This window comes from Triturus cristatus, chromosome 1_2, assembly GCF_964204655.1.
Source record: "Triturus cristatus chromosome 1_2, aTriCri1.1, whole genome shotgun sequence".
Lineage (NCBI taxonomy): Eukaryota > Metazoa > Chordata > Amphibia > Caudata > Salamandridae > Triturus > Triturus cristatus.
Window position 1 is genome coordinate 372626742 of NC_140580.1, and position 13482 is coordinate 372640223.

At 48.0% G+C, this 13482-nt stretch overlaps 1 protein-coding gene across 2 annotated transcripts in view; it reads right to left on the reverse strand.

Moving 5' to 3' along the window:
- Window positions 1-13482, reverse strand: part of POLR3A (RNA polymerase III subunit A) — a 316237-nt gene that overhangs the window by 160981 nt on the left and 141774 nt on the right. For both annotated transcript variants that reach the window (XM_085604841.1, XM_085604831.1), the window contains exon 14: window positions 12089-12227. In XM_085604841.1, coding sequence (XP_085460967.1) covers window positions 12089-12227 — 139 coding nt within the window. The remainder of the gene's footprint in view (window positions 1-12088; window positions 12228-13482) is intronic.

Sequence of the window (13482 nt, forward strand, 5' to 3'; positions counted from 1 at the left end):
GATCTGCAGCTCTACATGCCAAGAACAGATGCATACTGGTAAGTAGCATATTCCGTTTGAGGCATATGAGCTGCAGATTACACACTTTTGCATAGACTATATAGCAGTTCCCAACCTTAGTGGCGACCACCCGTATCTGTTGCAGTGGTTTGAAATAGTGTTTTAAGTACATCCTGTCCCACACTAGCTTGTTGCTTAGTTTGCACATCTACACAATAGTGTTTGGTGAAAGTGTGCGGTGTTGACCATGTAGCTGCTTTGCAGATATCATCTAATGGGATGTTCCCTAGAACTGCCATGGAAGCCCCTATCTTTCGTGTAGAATGGGCTTTAGGGGGAACGGATAGCTTTCGTTTTGCTTTGTGGTAGCAAATCTGGATGCATTTTACAATCCACCTAGCTATCCCTGATTTTGAGATGGGGTCGCCCTTGTGTGGTGGAGAGAAAGAGAAACAGTTGTTTGGTCTTTCGGAAAGATTGTGTTCTCTCGATGTAGTAGAGTAAGGCTCCTTTGACATCTAGCATGTGCAGAGCCCTTTCTGCAACGGTCTGAGGTTGCGAGAAAAATACTGGTAGTTCTACAGATTGGTTTAGGTGAAAAGGGGAAATGACTTTAGGTAGGAATTTTAGGTTGGTACGGAGAACAACCTTGTTATGGCGCATTTAAAGAAAAGGTTCTTGTATGGTAAGTGCTTGTATCTCACTGACCCTTCTAAAAGAAGTGATGGCTACAAGGAAAGCTGTTTACCATGTTAGGAATTGTAGTTCGCATTTATGCAAGGGTACGAAGGGAGGCCCCATCAGCCTTGTGAGAACGATATTTAAGTTCCACACAGGTGAGGGTGGTACTCTGGGGGGAATTATTCTTTTCAGGCCTTCCATGAAGGCTTTAATGGCAGGTACTCTGAAGAGTGATAGATGTTGCCTGTTTTATAAGTAGGCTGCAATTGCTGCGAGGTGTAGTCGAATGGACGTATATGCTAGATTACACCTCTGTAGGTGGAGTAAGTAGCCCATGATGTGTTGGATAGACACGTCCAGAGGATTGATGGTGTTGTTATGGCAATAAACAACAAATCTTTTCCACTGGGCAGCGTAGCACGATCTAGTGGTAGGGCGTCTAGCTTCTCTGACGACGTTCATACATTCAGGGGGAAGATTTAGGTACCCAAATTCTAGGATTTCAGGAGCCAGATCGCAAGGTTGAGCTGGGTCCGGGTGTCTGATCTCTCCATGGTTCTGGGTTAGGAGGCATGGTGAGAGGTGTAGTTTTTGGTGTGGTACTACAGAGAGTTCCAGCAGCGTGGTGTACCACAGTTGTCTGACCCACGTTGAAGCTCCTAGGATTAGTGTGAGGGAGTGCTGTTGTAGTTTGCGCACCACTGATGGAATGAGTGGGAGAGGAGGAAAAGCGTACGCAAATTTGCCTGACCAGTTCATCCATATCGCATTTCCTTTGGACAATGGGTGTGGGTATCTGGCGGCAAAGCTTGGGCATTTTGTGTTTTCGTGGGTGGCAAAGAGGTCTATCTGTGGATGCCCCCACATTTGAAAGAACGGATGAAGAACCTGTGGGTGAAGTTCCCACTCGTGGATTTGTTGTGTCTGTCTGCTGAGCAGATCTGCCACGGTGTTTTGGACTCCTGGGACATGTTGAGGTAGGAGAAAGATTTTGTGGGGAATTGCCCATCTCCATATGCTCTGTGCTAATTGAAAGAGCTGTGGAGAGTGTGTGCCGCCTTGTTTTTGTATATAATACATGGCAGTCATGTTGTCTGTGCGAACGAGGACTGCCTTGCCTGAAATCTGTGTTTGAAAAGATTTCAGGGCTAAAAAGATTGCTAGTAACTCCAGATGGTTGATATGGAGTAACTTTTGTTGAGGCGTCCATGTGCCCTGCACGGTGAGGTGTAATAGGTGAGCTCCCCAGCCGGAGAGCGATGCGTCCGTTGTTAGTATTATCTGGGGAACCGGGTCCAGGAACGGTCGACCTTTGGAAAGGTTTGTGGTGTTCCACCACTGCAGAGAGCGATGGGTGCGACCGTCTACCAACACCAGATCTGTCAGTTGACCTTGGGCCTGGTTCCATTGGCGCGCTAAGCACTCTTGGAGAGGACGCATCTGGAGTCTTGCGTGGGGCACTATGAAAATGCAAGAGGCCATCATCCGTATTAGTTGCATGAACACTCGAGCTGGAAGGAGTGTTGAGGTATGAATTTTTGTAGCAAAGCCTGAATGCTTGCAATCCTGGCTGGATTGGGGTAGGCTATTGCTTTTGAGGTGTCTATGGTGGCACTGAGGTATTGTTTTATGTGGGATGGTTGTAGCTGGGACTTTTGGTGGTTCACCGTGAAGCCTAGTTGGTTAAGTAGTTGGATTGTGGTGGCTTTTATCAGCCAATCGTCCAAGTATGGGAAGACGTGAATGTGCTGACTTCTCAGGTGTGCCGCCACCACCGCTAGGCACTTGGTGAATACCCGTGGTGCTGTTGTGACTCCGAACCGGAGCACTTTGAATTGGTAATGTTGTCCGTCCACTACAAATCTGAGGTACTTTCTGTGAGCATGGTGTACTGGAATGTGGAAGTATGCGTCTTTCAAGTCCAGTGTGGTGAGAAAGTCGTTCTGGGAGAGGAGCGGAAGTACCTGCTGAAGCGTTACCATGTGAAAATGGTCTGAGTGTATGTATGTGTTTAGGGGCCGGACATCTAGAATAGGTCGTAGAGTCTCGTCCCTTTTTGGTATTAGAAAATATAGGGAGTAGACCCCCATATTTTGTTGGTTGACAGGAATGTGTTCTATTGCCTGTTTTTGTAGGAGGGAGCTTACCTCCTGCTTTAGTAATGTTGAATGTTCTTGTGACATTGGGCGTTGCCTGGGTGGAATATTTGGGGGGGGGGGGTAGATGTTAGTTCCAAATTATTTGGGTCACCCATTTGTCTGAGGTGATGGTCTCCCAGACATGAAGGAAACTTTGGAGTCTGCCCCCGACCGGAGTGGAATGGTCTGGGGGGAGCGGGGGGAAGTCATTGGGTAGGAGGTGTGGCAGAACGGGCGTTGTTTGTTTTGCCTCTGCCCTTGTTGTTACCCCTGTAGCTGCCTCTTTGGTAACCTTTTGTAAAGGTGGTCTGAGTAGGGGATTTGTATGATGTGGACGCTGTGTCTGAGGAGTAGCCTCTGGATGCACTCCGAAAGGAGGAGCGGCGAAAGGAGCGTCTGGGCGGGTGAGACTGTAAGGCCCCCATGGATTTTGCGGTATCCGTGTCCTTTTTAATCTTTTCTAAGGCCTCATCCACCTTTAGCCCGAATAGATGTTCCTGGTCAAAGGGATGGAGGCTTCTACTTCTGGTTTAAACCCAGATACCCTTAACTAAGCATGGCGATGGATAAGGACGCTGGTGTTGATGGCCCTGAAGGCTGTGTCTGCGGCATCTAGGGCACAACGTATGGAGGTGTTCGTGATTGTTTTACCCTCTTGAATTAACTCGTTGGCCCTACCTTTATATTTTTCAGGGAGATGGTGCATTATGCTTTCCAATTCGTCATAATGAGCCCTGTCATATCTGGCCAGCAGTGCCTGAGTGTTTGCTAAACGCCATATGTTGGCGGCCTGGGATGCTGTGCGTTTGCCTGATGCATCTAGCAGTTTTGACTCCTTGTCAGGTGGTGGTGCATCACCTGACGCTTGTGAATTTGCCCTTTTACGTGCCGTAGATACCACTAAGGAATCTAGTGGCGCTGGTCCTCTGATGTAAGAGGGATCTGAGGGAGCAGGTTTGTATTTCTTTTCAATACGTGGGTTAAGGACCCTGGCTCTAACTGGGTCTTTATAAATTTCTGCCGCATGCTTTACCACCCCTTTGAGCATGGGCAGTATGGAGGTGGACCTATGTGAAGTATCAAATGCGTCTAGGAGGAAATCTTCCACCACAGTGTCATTATGCATGTCCACCCCGTGATAATGTGCTGCCCTTTGCAAAAGATGGTTGAACCCTAATGAATCTTCTGGTGGAGATGGTCTAGAAGGGTAAATATCGTGTTGTAGGACGTGGGGGATATCTGGTATATTGTAATCGTCCCATGGATCTGGAGATCCTGTAGGGGTGGGGTCCTGTGGCACATCCCCTGTATCATCATATGGGTCCCCTTGATCATCATCGTCTGGAGACGGGGTAGGAGAACGATGAGGTGGGGGTGGAGAGGGTGGAGGTGGGGAAGGAGGAGGAGGTGGAGGGGGAGGGGAAGGGGAAGGGGAAGGTATTCTGAACGGAGAGGTAGCAGAGTCCTTCCTCTTTGGAGGTGGAGGCGGAGCAGGCTTCTCCAAATGTCTCTTTTTGGTAGAGAGTGTCAAATGTCCAGTTTTTGGATCCTTGGTGAGAGTTTTTTGCAAGGGATCCGGTGTAAATAGCTCTGGTGAGGTAATTTGGTCCGTTGGCGCCGAAGGCGTCAGGGCCGATGACTTTTTAGGTTTTTCCTTGCCGGTTTGATGTTTAGAACCCGGCTTGGGACCCTCCGGACTCTTGGTCGGCGCCGAGATGGGCTTCGGCTTGGAAGTGTCGGTGGCAGTGGCCTTGTGTGGTTGGTCGGCACCGAAGATGGCGTTGGTGCCGAAGAGCTGGGTTTCGACCCCGAGGGCTTCGGTGCGGAGCTCGGTGTCGAGGTGGAGGCCGGTTTCTTTTTCGGTGCCGAAGTGTGTTTCTCGGCACCGCTGGTAGGCTGGCTCGAGCCCGAGCCGCCGGAAGGCTTACTTGGCTTCTTCACCGGGCCCGAAGGTGGGGTGTGTGAAGCAGTGTCTCTGGTCTTGCCTAGGCTCGAAGGCGTGACCGAAGCCTTTTTGAGTGTCGGCGCGGGTGTGGGAGGGGGTAGATTGGTACTCACGACCCTCTGCACCGGAGTGATGTCCTCCACATCTGACTCGTCGGCCTCGGAAGCGCTGACGAGGTCCTCTTCAGTACGATGATGTTCCGGATCGTCGATGTAGTCTCCGAAGATGTCGACTGGAATGGACGTCGAGGAGTGTGCCATGTTCCTTCTGGCTCTTCGGTCCCGAATAGTCTTTTTGGATCGGAAAGACTAACAGGTCGGACAGTCTCGAGCCTCGTGTTCAGGGGAGAGGCAGAGATTGCATACCTCATGAAGATCGGTGTGGGGGAAATTTGGACCCACATCGAGGGCACTTTTTAAATGGAGTTCTTTCCATGAGCCGGGACCGGAGTCTGGGTAGGCCCGAAGGCCGCCGTCGACGACTGGAACCGAAGGTTTGTCGATGAGAAGGCGTGTTGATTGACGAGATCGTGATCGAAACAATACAGCGATTGGGGTGAGGATTGCGTGTGGATCGTCGAACTGGAAGCTGTTCGGAACCGGAGCGCGAAGATTACATCCGAGCCTGATGGCGGAAAAAAACAAATCTGAGGATGGAGCCGAAGCCCATGCGCAATACGATCCAAAGGAGGAGTCACCGACCTCGTGACTTTCAAAGACTTTTCAAGAGGAAAACAACTGCAAACATCCGGGCCCAATACCAGATGGCGATCTATGCAAAAGTGTGTAATCTGCAGCTCATATGCCTCTAACATACTGTTACACTCTTAGGACCTCATTGTTTCATGTGCATTCAAACCGGGAATGCAAAAAACTTACACTGTCATCACTATGCAGCACTGCTCTTACTAGGCTGGAGGAGGATGTGACCATGTTTATAGTATTTTCAAACAAAACAGAACAATTACCAAACAGCAGCAAATATATCAGAAACCTGCAGTGCAAAAATATACAAATATAATAATCATCAGAACTTTTTCAAAGCATTTATGGTCATGCAATTACATTGATTTACAGGTAGAATGGCTGGATAACAATGGTGTGAATTTTATAAAGCATCTACTTACTCAATGGATAAGATGCTTCAGAAATCTACCTGTCTGCTAAAGACAGACAGGTAACAAGTGACAAATAATGTTGGAGTTCTCACTAGATCAGAACTCTGATAGTAGCCTCCCTGAGTATGCCATATATGAGATACATTATGGCAGGGGTTGGATTCTAGCACGGTCCCGACTATGCAACCTTGATGATTACACTGGACTACGAACATAACAGGAATCTATTTATTTAAAGTCTTTGAAAACCAATCAGGTGCGTGTATGTACAGAGGCTCTGCTTATGTAATCGGGTCTGTATATGCCAGGGTATTTTCTGGTATGGGTCTGAATGTGCCAGAAACGTTTGCAGATTTTCATGCCTACTTTTGTAAACTCTTGTGAATTTTTGCAGATCGTAAATCTGAACCCATGCAATGTCATTGCCCTAGGATTGGACTTATGCGATTTTATGAACAAAGTAATAACAATTTTTTTAATGTTGCCTGTGAGAAGTTGGCCTGGCATATGCTGGTCACTAGTTCTAGTGGCCACCTTGTACCAGTCCAATTCGACTCTTATTGATGATAGGTTTAAGACAACCTTTAAAGAAAGCTATCCTAGTGGTAGCTGTGGAGAGCAGCCTTCAGGCTAAGTCTTGAAGGAGTGTTAAGCTTATTGTTTTACCATAGATAACCTCTTGAATAACCAAATGAAAGAGTAGTCCACACAGGTATATATATAAAATATATGTATTTATTCTAGGAATAACCCCACTAGTCTGTTTATGAGGCTAGAGGTGAAGATACAATTCAAACAAGCATTGATAGTTACAATAAATAGCACTGGAATCACAAGGCCCGGGGGGGGCTTGGTCGGGACCAAACCATATATCAAAAAAGTGGTATAAGAACCACGACAATTCTACAGACAATGCCTAGGGCATTTAGGGTCGCTGGCCCCTTGTGAAACCACCCAAGGTAGTGAGGAAGGGGACCCACGGGAGACCCGTGCAGTGACTGAAATTACTGTCGGGATCTCTATTATAGCCTATGGAGAATGTCACGGTTTGATTTTACAAATTTAAAAACACTTCTAGCAGGAGTTCAAGTTCAATACTTTAGAGTTGAACTTTTGAAGGGCCCACACCCACGAGAGTACCGAGGTACCACGGTTACCTGCCCCAGGGAAGCCGGGTGCATAGGTAGTTTTCGATGTCGGTCGCGGGCTGATTTTCAATGGCAAAACGTGAAGAACTGCTGCTAGCCACAAGCGTGGTCGTGGTCGTGAAGAATGAAAATGTAGATCTTGTAGAGAGGAACCTGAAAGCAGAGGGGACACGGCACAGTGACCAGGGGGCTCAAGAGAAGGAGCCCTTCAATGTCGGGTGCTTCCAGGTCGAATAGGTGTAGCTTGGATCGTCAACCACGGGGTCCAGGAGGCTTCAAGGAAGGCCAGCTTCTGGAGGGCGACTGTCCCACGAAGGATGAGGGTCGCTGCGGTGTTAAGTGTCCGGATTGGATCCACTAAGCCTTGGCAACCGCAACCCACGCAAGAAAAAAAGCAGCTACTGGTGCAGACCCACAAGGTCTGTGCGAGGTCTCCAGCGAGGAGACTGAAGAGCAGGCCTGGAGCAACCAGGGGAACTCTCGGAATCGAAGATTGTCCTCCGCTAGGGCCCACAAGTCGAGAGACAAGGGACTGCGGAAGGCAGCAATTTGGCGTGCGTAAAGGTGCGCCCACGGGTCGCCGGAGCGGGTTAGGGTGTCGATCTTTGGCACAGATGCTGCAGAGAGGTTGGCTCAATAATGGGCCAAAGCACGACTTCCCCGCTCGTCGGGGTCGGGTGCTATGCAAGAGGTGGCCGGTGTCCTGGGGTATTGGGGATCTCGGCACCCACGGGGTCCACGGTGCAGAGCTTTGCTGTGCACACTCACTGGCCTCTGGGATGCTTGGAAACCCACCTCAAGGAAGGAAAGGGTCGTCGATGTCCGAAGGAGCAGCGAGGTTCCAACCGGGTCACTTGCAGTCTTTCAGGTGCCTGCCAAGCAGGGGGGTAACTCCTTTACCCCAAGGGAGATTTCTTCAGGTAGCTGTGCGGCAGCAAGTCGAAGGTCAAGACTGAAGTTCAAGAATAATCTGAGGCTCTGGGGACCCAGTATTCACCTTTATCCAAAGATTAGGGGAGTGTCCAGATCAGGGTCCACCAATGAGAGGTCAGGCGGGAAAGGGTGGCTACACCCTCTCCCCTTTGTGTGTTTCCCGCCTGGGCAGGGGACAGGATGCCCCTAAACCGGTTCCAGGCGGTGTATGCAGAACGTAGGCACTGGAGAAGCCTACGTGCAACTCTGAAAGGCATCCTATGGTGCACCCACCCAGTTCCAATCCACATAGTCTGTCTGGGGAGGTGGGGACACCTCCCTGCAACTGGATCCCTATTGTCCAGCTGCCGTGGCTGGAGTTCTGCCCAGCAACAGGCAGCCAGTCGTGTGGGTGGCGGGTAGCATCCATTTTGTACTTCGCGTGCACTTTTAAAATGGTGTCTAAATTCTGCCGCTTTTCCCATATCGCCCCTCTAGCAGGGGGGAATCATGCCCTCAGTCCCATGGCTGGATTGGGAGTATGACTCCTACATGTTTGACACCAAACACAATATGGTTCTGTGTAGCCTTTCTCAAGTTATCACGCTATCGCGATAGACTTATAATGCGGTTAAGAGTATATTGGATGGCTACACTACAAACAACCCAGTAATGATTTTACGAAGGTTGCAGGGGGAGCCTACTCAGGTAGGGGTCCCCCTCACACGTATCTCAGCACCCTGCCTTGTAGGATTAGCAAGGCCTGCTCTAGGGGGGACCTATGAGGATATATGTGTTGTATTAAGTGGGATACAGGATACCTATATCCCTGTAAGGGGTGCAAGCACCACCTTACCCAGACTACAGTAGTGGTCTGGTGGTGTCATTTGGAATGGCTGTCCCAGGGGTGGCACAATAAGTGCTGCAGCCCCTGGTAGGCTTCTGAGGGACCCATGCCCTGGGTACCTAGGGTACCATCTACAAGGGGCTGGTAGGGTGTCCTCAGTATCCAATTGGAAGGTACCTAGGGTACTCACATCAGTTTAGAGAAGAAGCAGATAGGCTGGGGTCCTGGATAGCAGCCTGGCTAGTGTCATAAAACAGTCAAAACATCAGCAAAAAGTTGGGGCAACTATGCAGTCGATGCCACTCTCCTACAATGCCCATACTGGTTTTACAATGCTTCTCTCCCAAACTTTTTTTATTTTTTTATTAATGATGTCTTGAAAAGCAGGTATATGTCTTCAAAAGCGCATAACAGTTTAGCAAAACGGTCTTCAACTGTTGCACAGGTTTTTCACGTTTCAAACATTCCGGGACCCGTGCAAAGTATTGTTAGCACGGCAACTGGAATTTAGCACTTAGCTTAAATTGAGTTCCTTTGACTCCAAACAATTTGTCCTGAATGTTGGCCTATAGGAATTTCCCATCCCTTGGTGTTAGAAATAGGGGGGGAGGGGGGTCTCTAGTTGGCAGTGGTATACACCCTGTCCAAGTAGGGACCCTTACTTCTTGCCAGGATGAGTAAATTACACACCTACAATTGTCTGTGCTCACCCTCTGGTAGCCTGGCACAGAGCAGTCAACCTAAACTACAGAGGCAATGTGTAAAGCATTTGTATATAATCCACAGTAAACCGTCAAAATACTACAATGGGACACCACATCAGTTTAGAAAAATAAAGTATCATCTAAACAAAACAAGACCAAAATGAAACAAATTCAACATATATAACTTAAAATATCACTTGCAAAAATATAGCTTTTCGAAGACAATAGCTCCAACTGGGGCTACCTCGACGCTGTGACAGGTACAAATCCAAAGTATGGTGCAAACCACGAGCTGCGTGGGCTGGCCACGGAGTCGCACGGACGCCCAGAGAAGCAGTACCTTTTGTGATGATCCAAACAGCAGTGTCGCACAGCGTCGGGGAGGTCTTGGGGTACCTGCGCCAGGCAGCGTTGGTTCATAACTGCCACAGGGGAGGTGAGCGTCTGTTCCTTAGTGCCACAGGGGAGGTGCGATGTCGGTTCTTTACTGCCATGCAAGGGAGGTGAGGTGTTGGTTCCTTACTGGGCAGAGGAGGTGACAAAGTGGCGGTGTGTTGGTTCCTTACAACACTGCAGCGTTGGACAGTCACCTATGTCGGTTATCGACTCTGCAATGGTGCGCGAGAGGCACTGGTGTTGGTCAGTGTTGGACGAGCTTTGTGCGCTCCACGAGCAGTGCCCTTGGCCCAGTTGCAGGCAGCAGGTTCGATGATGTTGTCTGGAGTGGATGCGGAGATAGCGTCGGGCTGCGATGTTGTCGCAGTCAGTGTTGCTCTCACCCAGCGAGCGGTGACCACAGCGTCAGTGCAGGAAGTGGTGTTGGAGACTGCGTTGGAATTCCATTTCTTAAGGTTTGCAGCCCCAGCAAACACTTCCAGTGACCCAGAACTGGGACTGCACCACAAGGCAGCAGTGGAGTTCAGAGAGGCTTCAAGTGAAGTTTTTGTGTCACTGAAACTTCTTAACAGGAGGCAAGCTCTACCTCAAGCCCTTGCAGATCTTCTCAAGCTGGATTCACAGCAACGTTCAGTCTTTGTCCTCTTTCAGGTAAAAGCAGGCAACTGCAGGGCAGCCCAGCAAAGCAGCACACCGCAACGGGGCAGTACTCCTCCTCAAAGCTCTCCAGCCCTTCTCCTTGGCAGATGGTCCTCTTCATCCAGAAGTAATTTAAAGTTCTGGGGTTTTAGGTCAAATATTTATACCGCATTTTCTCTTTGGAGTCTTTATTTCTAGAGTCTCTGAGCTCAGTAAAAAACAGTTCTGTCCTCCCTGATCCAGCTTCACTACAGGAGGTGGAGTCACCATTGTGCAGAGCACACACAGCCTATTCAGGTGCTGGTGACAACTCCTCCCATCACTCTAAATGCAGCAAGGTCTATTTAGCCTGGCTATGAGTCAACAAGAAAGACAGGACACCCCTCAACCTCCACACCCTGGGGCTGTCTAGAGGGAATGCACACCCCCAGCTCCCGTCACTCCAGACGTGAATACACAAACAGGCAGAGGTGCACAGGATGGTTAGAAAAGAAAATACCCACTTTCTAAAAGTCACATTTTCAAACACACAATTTAAAAGCCATCTTTACTAAAAGGTGGGTTATTCAATTCTGAGTTCAGAGAGCCTAAACTCCAAATCTCTAGCTGTTCCCAAATGAATGTTACACATGTAAAATGGTACAAGGCAGCTCCAATGACAGCCTATGGGAGACCTAGTCCTAGCAATATTGAAAAACTAACTACACTGTATTTCAATATCAGGACATGTAAAACACACCAGTACATGTCCTACCTTTCACATACACTGCACCCTGCCCATGAGGGTACCTTGAGGCTACTTTAGGGGAGACTTACATGTAAGAAAAGTGAAGGTTAAGGCCTGGCAAGTGGGTGCACTTGCCAGGTCGACATGGCAGTCAAGAGCTGTGTGCGCAGACACTGCAGTGGCAGGTCTGAGACATATTTGAAAAGCTACTTGTGTGGGTGGCACAATCAGTGCTGCAGGCCCACTAGTATCAATTGATTTACAGGCCCTGGGCACACACAGTGCACTTTACTAGGGACCTACCAGCAAATCAAATATGCCAATCATGGATAACCAATCAATTTACACAGGGAGCACATGCACTTTGGCACTGATCAGCAGTGGCAAAGCGGACAGAGTACATAAACTAGCAAAAACTAAATCCAGCACACAATCAAAAATTCAGGCGGCAAAGGCAAAAAGTCAGTGGAAACCACACCAAGGATGTCAGGTCTAACACTGGGTGTCTTGACTTGCATGAAAAGTAGATGACTGGACACACTGAAACGCTTAAGAATACAATATCCAGTTTCATAGTAATCAGCAAAAAACACACAGTATATCCAACTGCTGAGCATGAACCTTAACTCTTGAATCACATATTTAGGCATGGTGCCATCACACAGCCAACAGGCTTATTGTAAGATAAAGCTCATCATCAAACATTTATTCCAGCCTGTCTGATCAACGTTTCCAAAAACAGACCTCTGTACTGTCCGGAAAAAGCATACTGTGGCCATGAACATCTTTGCAACACATACCCATCACTTAATAATTAAACACTGTACTACTTACAGGAATCATTGTGGCACAGATCTTCCCCCCGGCCACAGTACTGCTTGCCCTTGGTTCGAAGATTGGCATTCACAGGGCAGTCATCGCTGGGTCTGAGGATTACACTGAAGACCTGTTTCCCTGTCCACAGAGTCACAGGCTGCAGACACATTGGGAACATTAAGATTGAGTTAGTGCAGGGTAGCAGAAGCAGGCATTAGCAAACACCAATAACATAGAATAAACTACAGAAAAAACACACATTCTTCAATACATCAAAGAAACAGCTTGGCCAAAACGTTTCGTCCTCCAAGAGGACTTCGTCAGATCAGGGTTACTGTATTTCTTTACAGCAATGTCACATCGAAGTCTAACTGTAAAATGGATCAGTTCTCCCCAACATTCTTGGAAAACTCCTACTGCTCCTACATTGTTGTAGGGAAATACCAAGTGACCATATATAAATATCACAGCTTAATATCCACACTCCATTGGGTTCTGTAATCTCAGACTGGATAGTACGACATGCCTCCACTGTCACAGTATATTCTGTGCATCTCTGCCTGTTTGTGTATTCACTGTCTGGTTTTGGAGTGACCGTCACGGTGGTGGTGTGTTGTATTATGCGGTCTGAGCTCCGGGCACCATCGTGGGGTTCTACCTATAATACTTTCTACAGATGAGATAGTCTACCAGGATTTGTCCAAGTCTCGATCGTCTCAGTATAATACAGCATAGGTCATTGCGGAGAGAAATGAGTGACACCTGCTTTTTCTATTTTTCTTCAAAAAGGGTACAATACATATTAGTTTCTCTGAGGCCAAGGATATCTAAAGTTGTGTGCCCCATAAATTGTGTGGAAAATGGCAGGACTAATGGGAAGATGTAGGTAAGAAACTAGGTCAATGTGCTAAGGTGTAGGGCTGAAATGCCAAGAGGTAATGCAGGTCAGGTCCAAAGAGTTCGTACAGAGCTGCAATTGCATATCTACTTCCTTGGCTTTATACAGCAGATGACATGCTTGCTCCGGCTAGCATGTCCAGTCACTGCACTAGAGAAGACCACAGGATTTTGACAGATGCAGCCACTTTCTTAGATCACCTTACAAAAGTCAGTTAGCCATTAAAAAGTATAAATTCTCTTTGGCAGTGGTCGCTGTTGGTGTGAGTTATTGCAGGACACCCATTCAATTAACTTAATACTAAGCCCAGGTGGCCCAGTCTAAACAGGAAATATGTTCACTGCTGAAACAAAGTGATGGAGTGGTGTCAACTAAAAAATGGCTGTTTCATGTTCACACATCACTGTGGTATGCTTATTGAAAACATATCTATAATGAAAGGTATCCTTTAGCATAACCTTTTCTTTTCCAGCCCGACATCTAGACAGTGTGTTGTGCTTTACACTACTCTAGT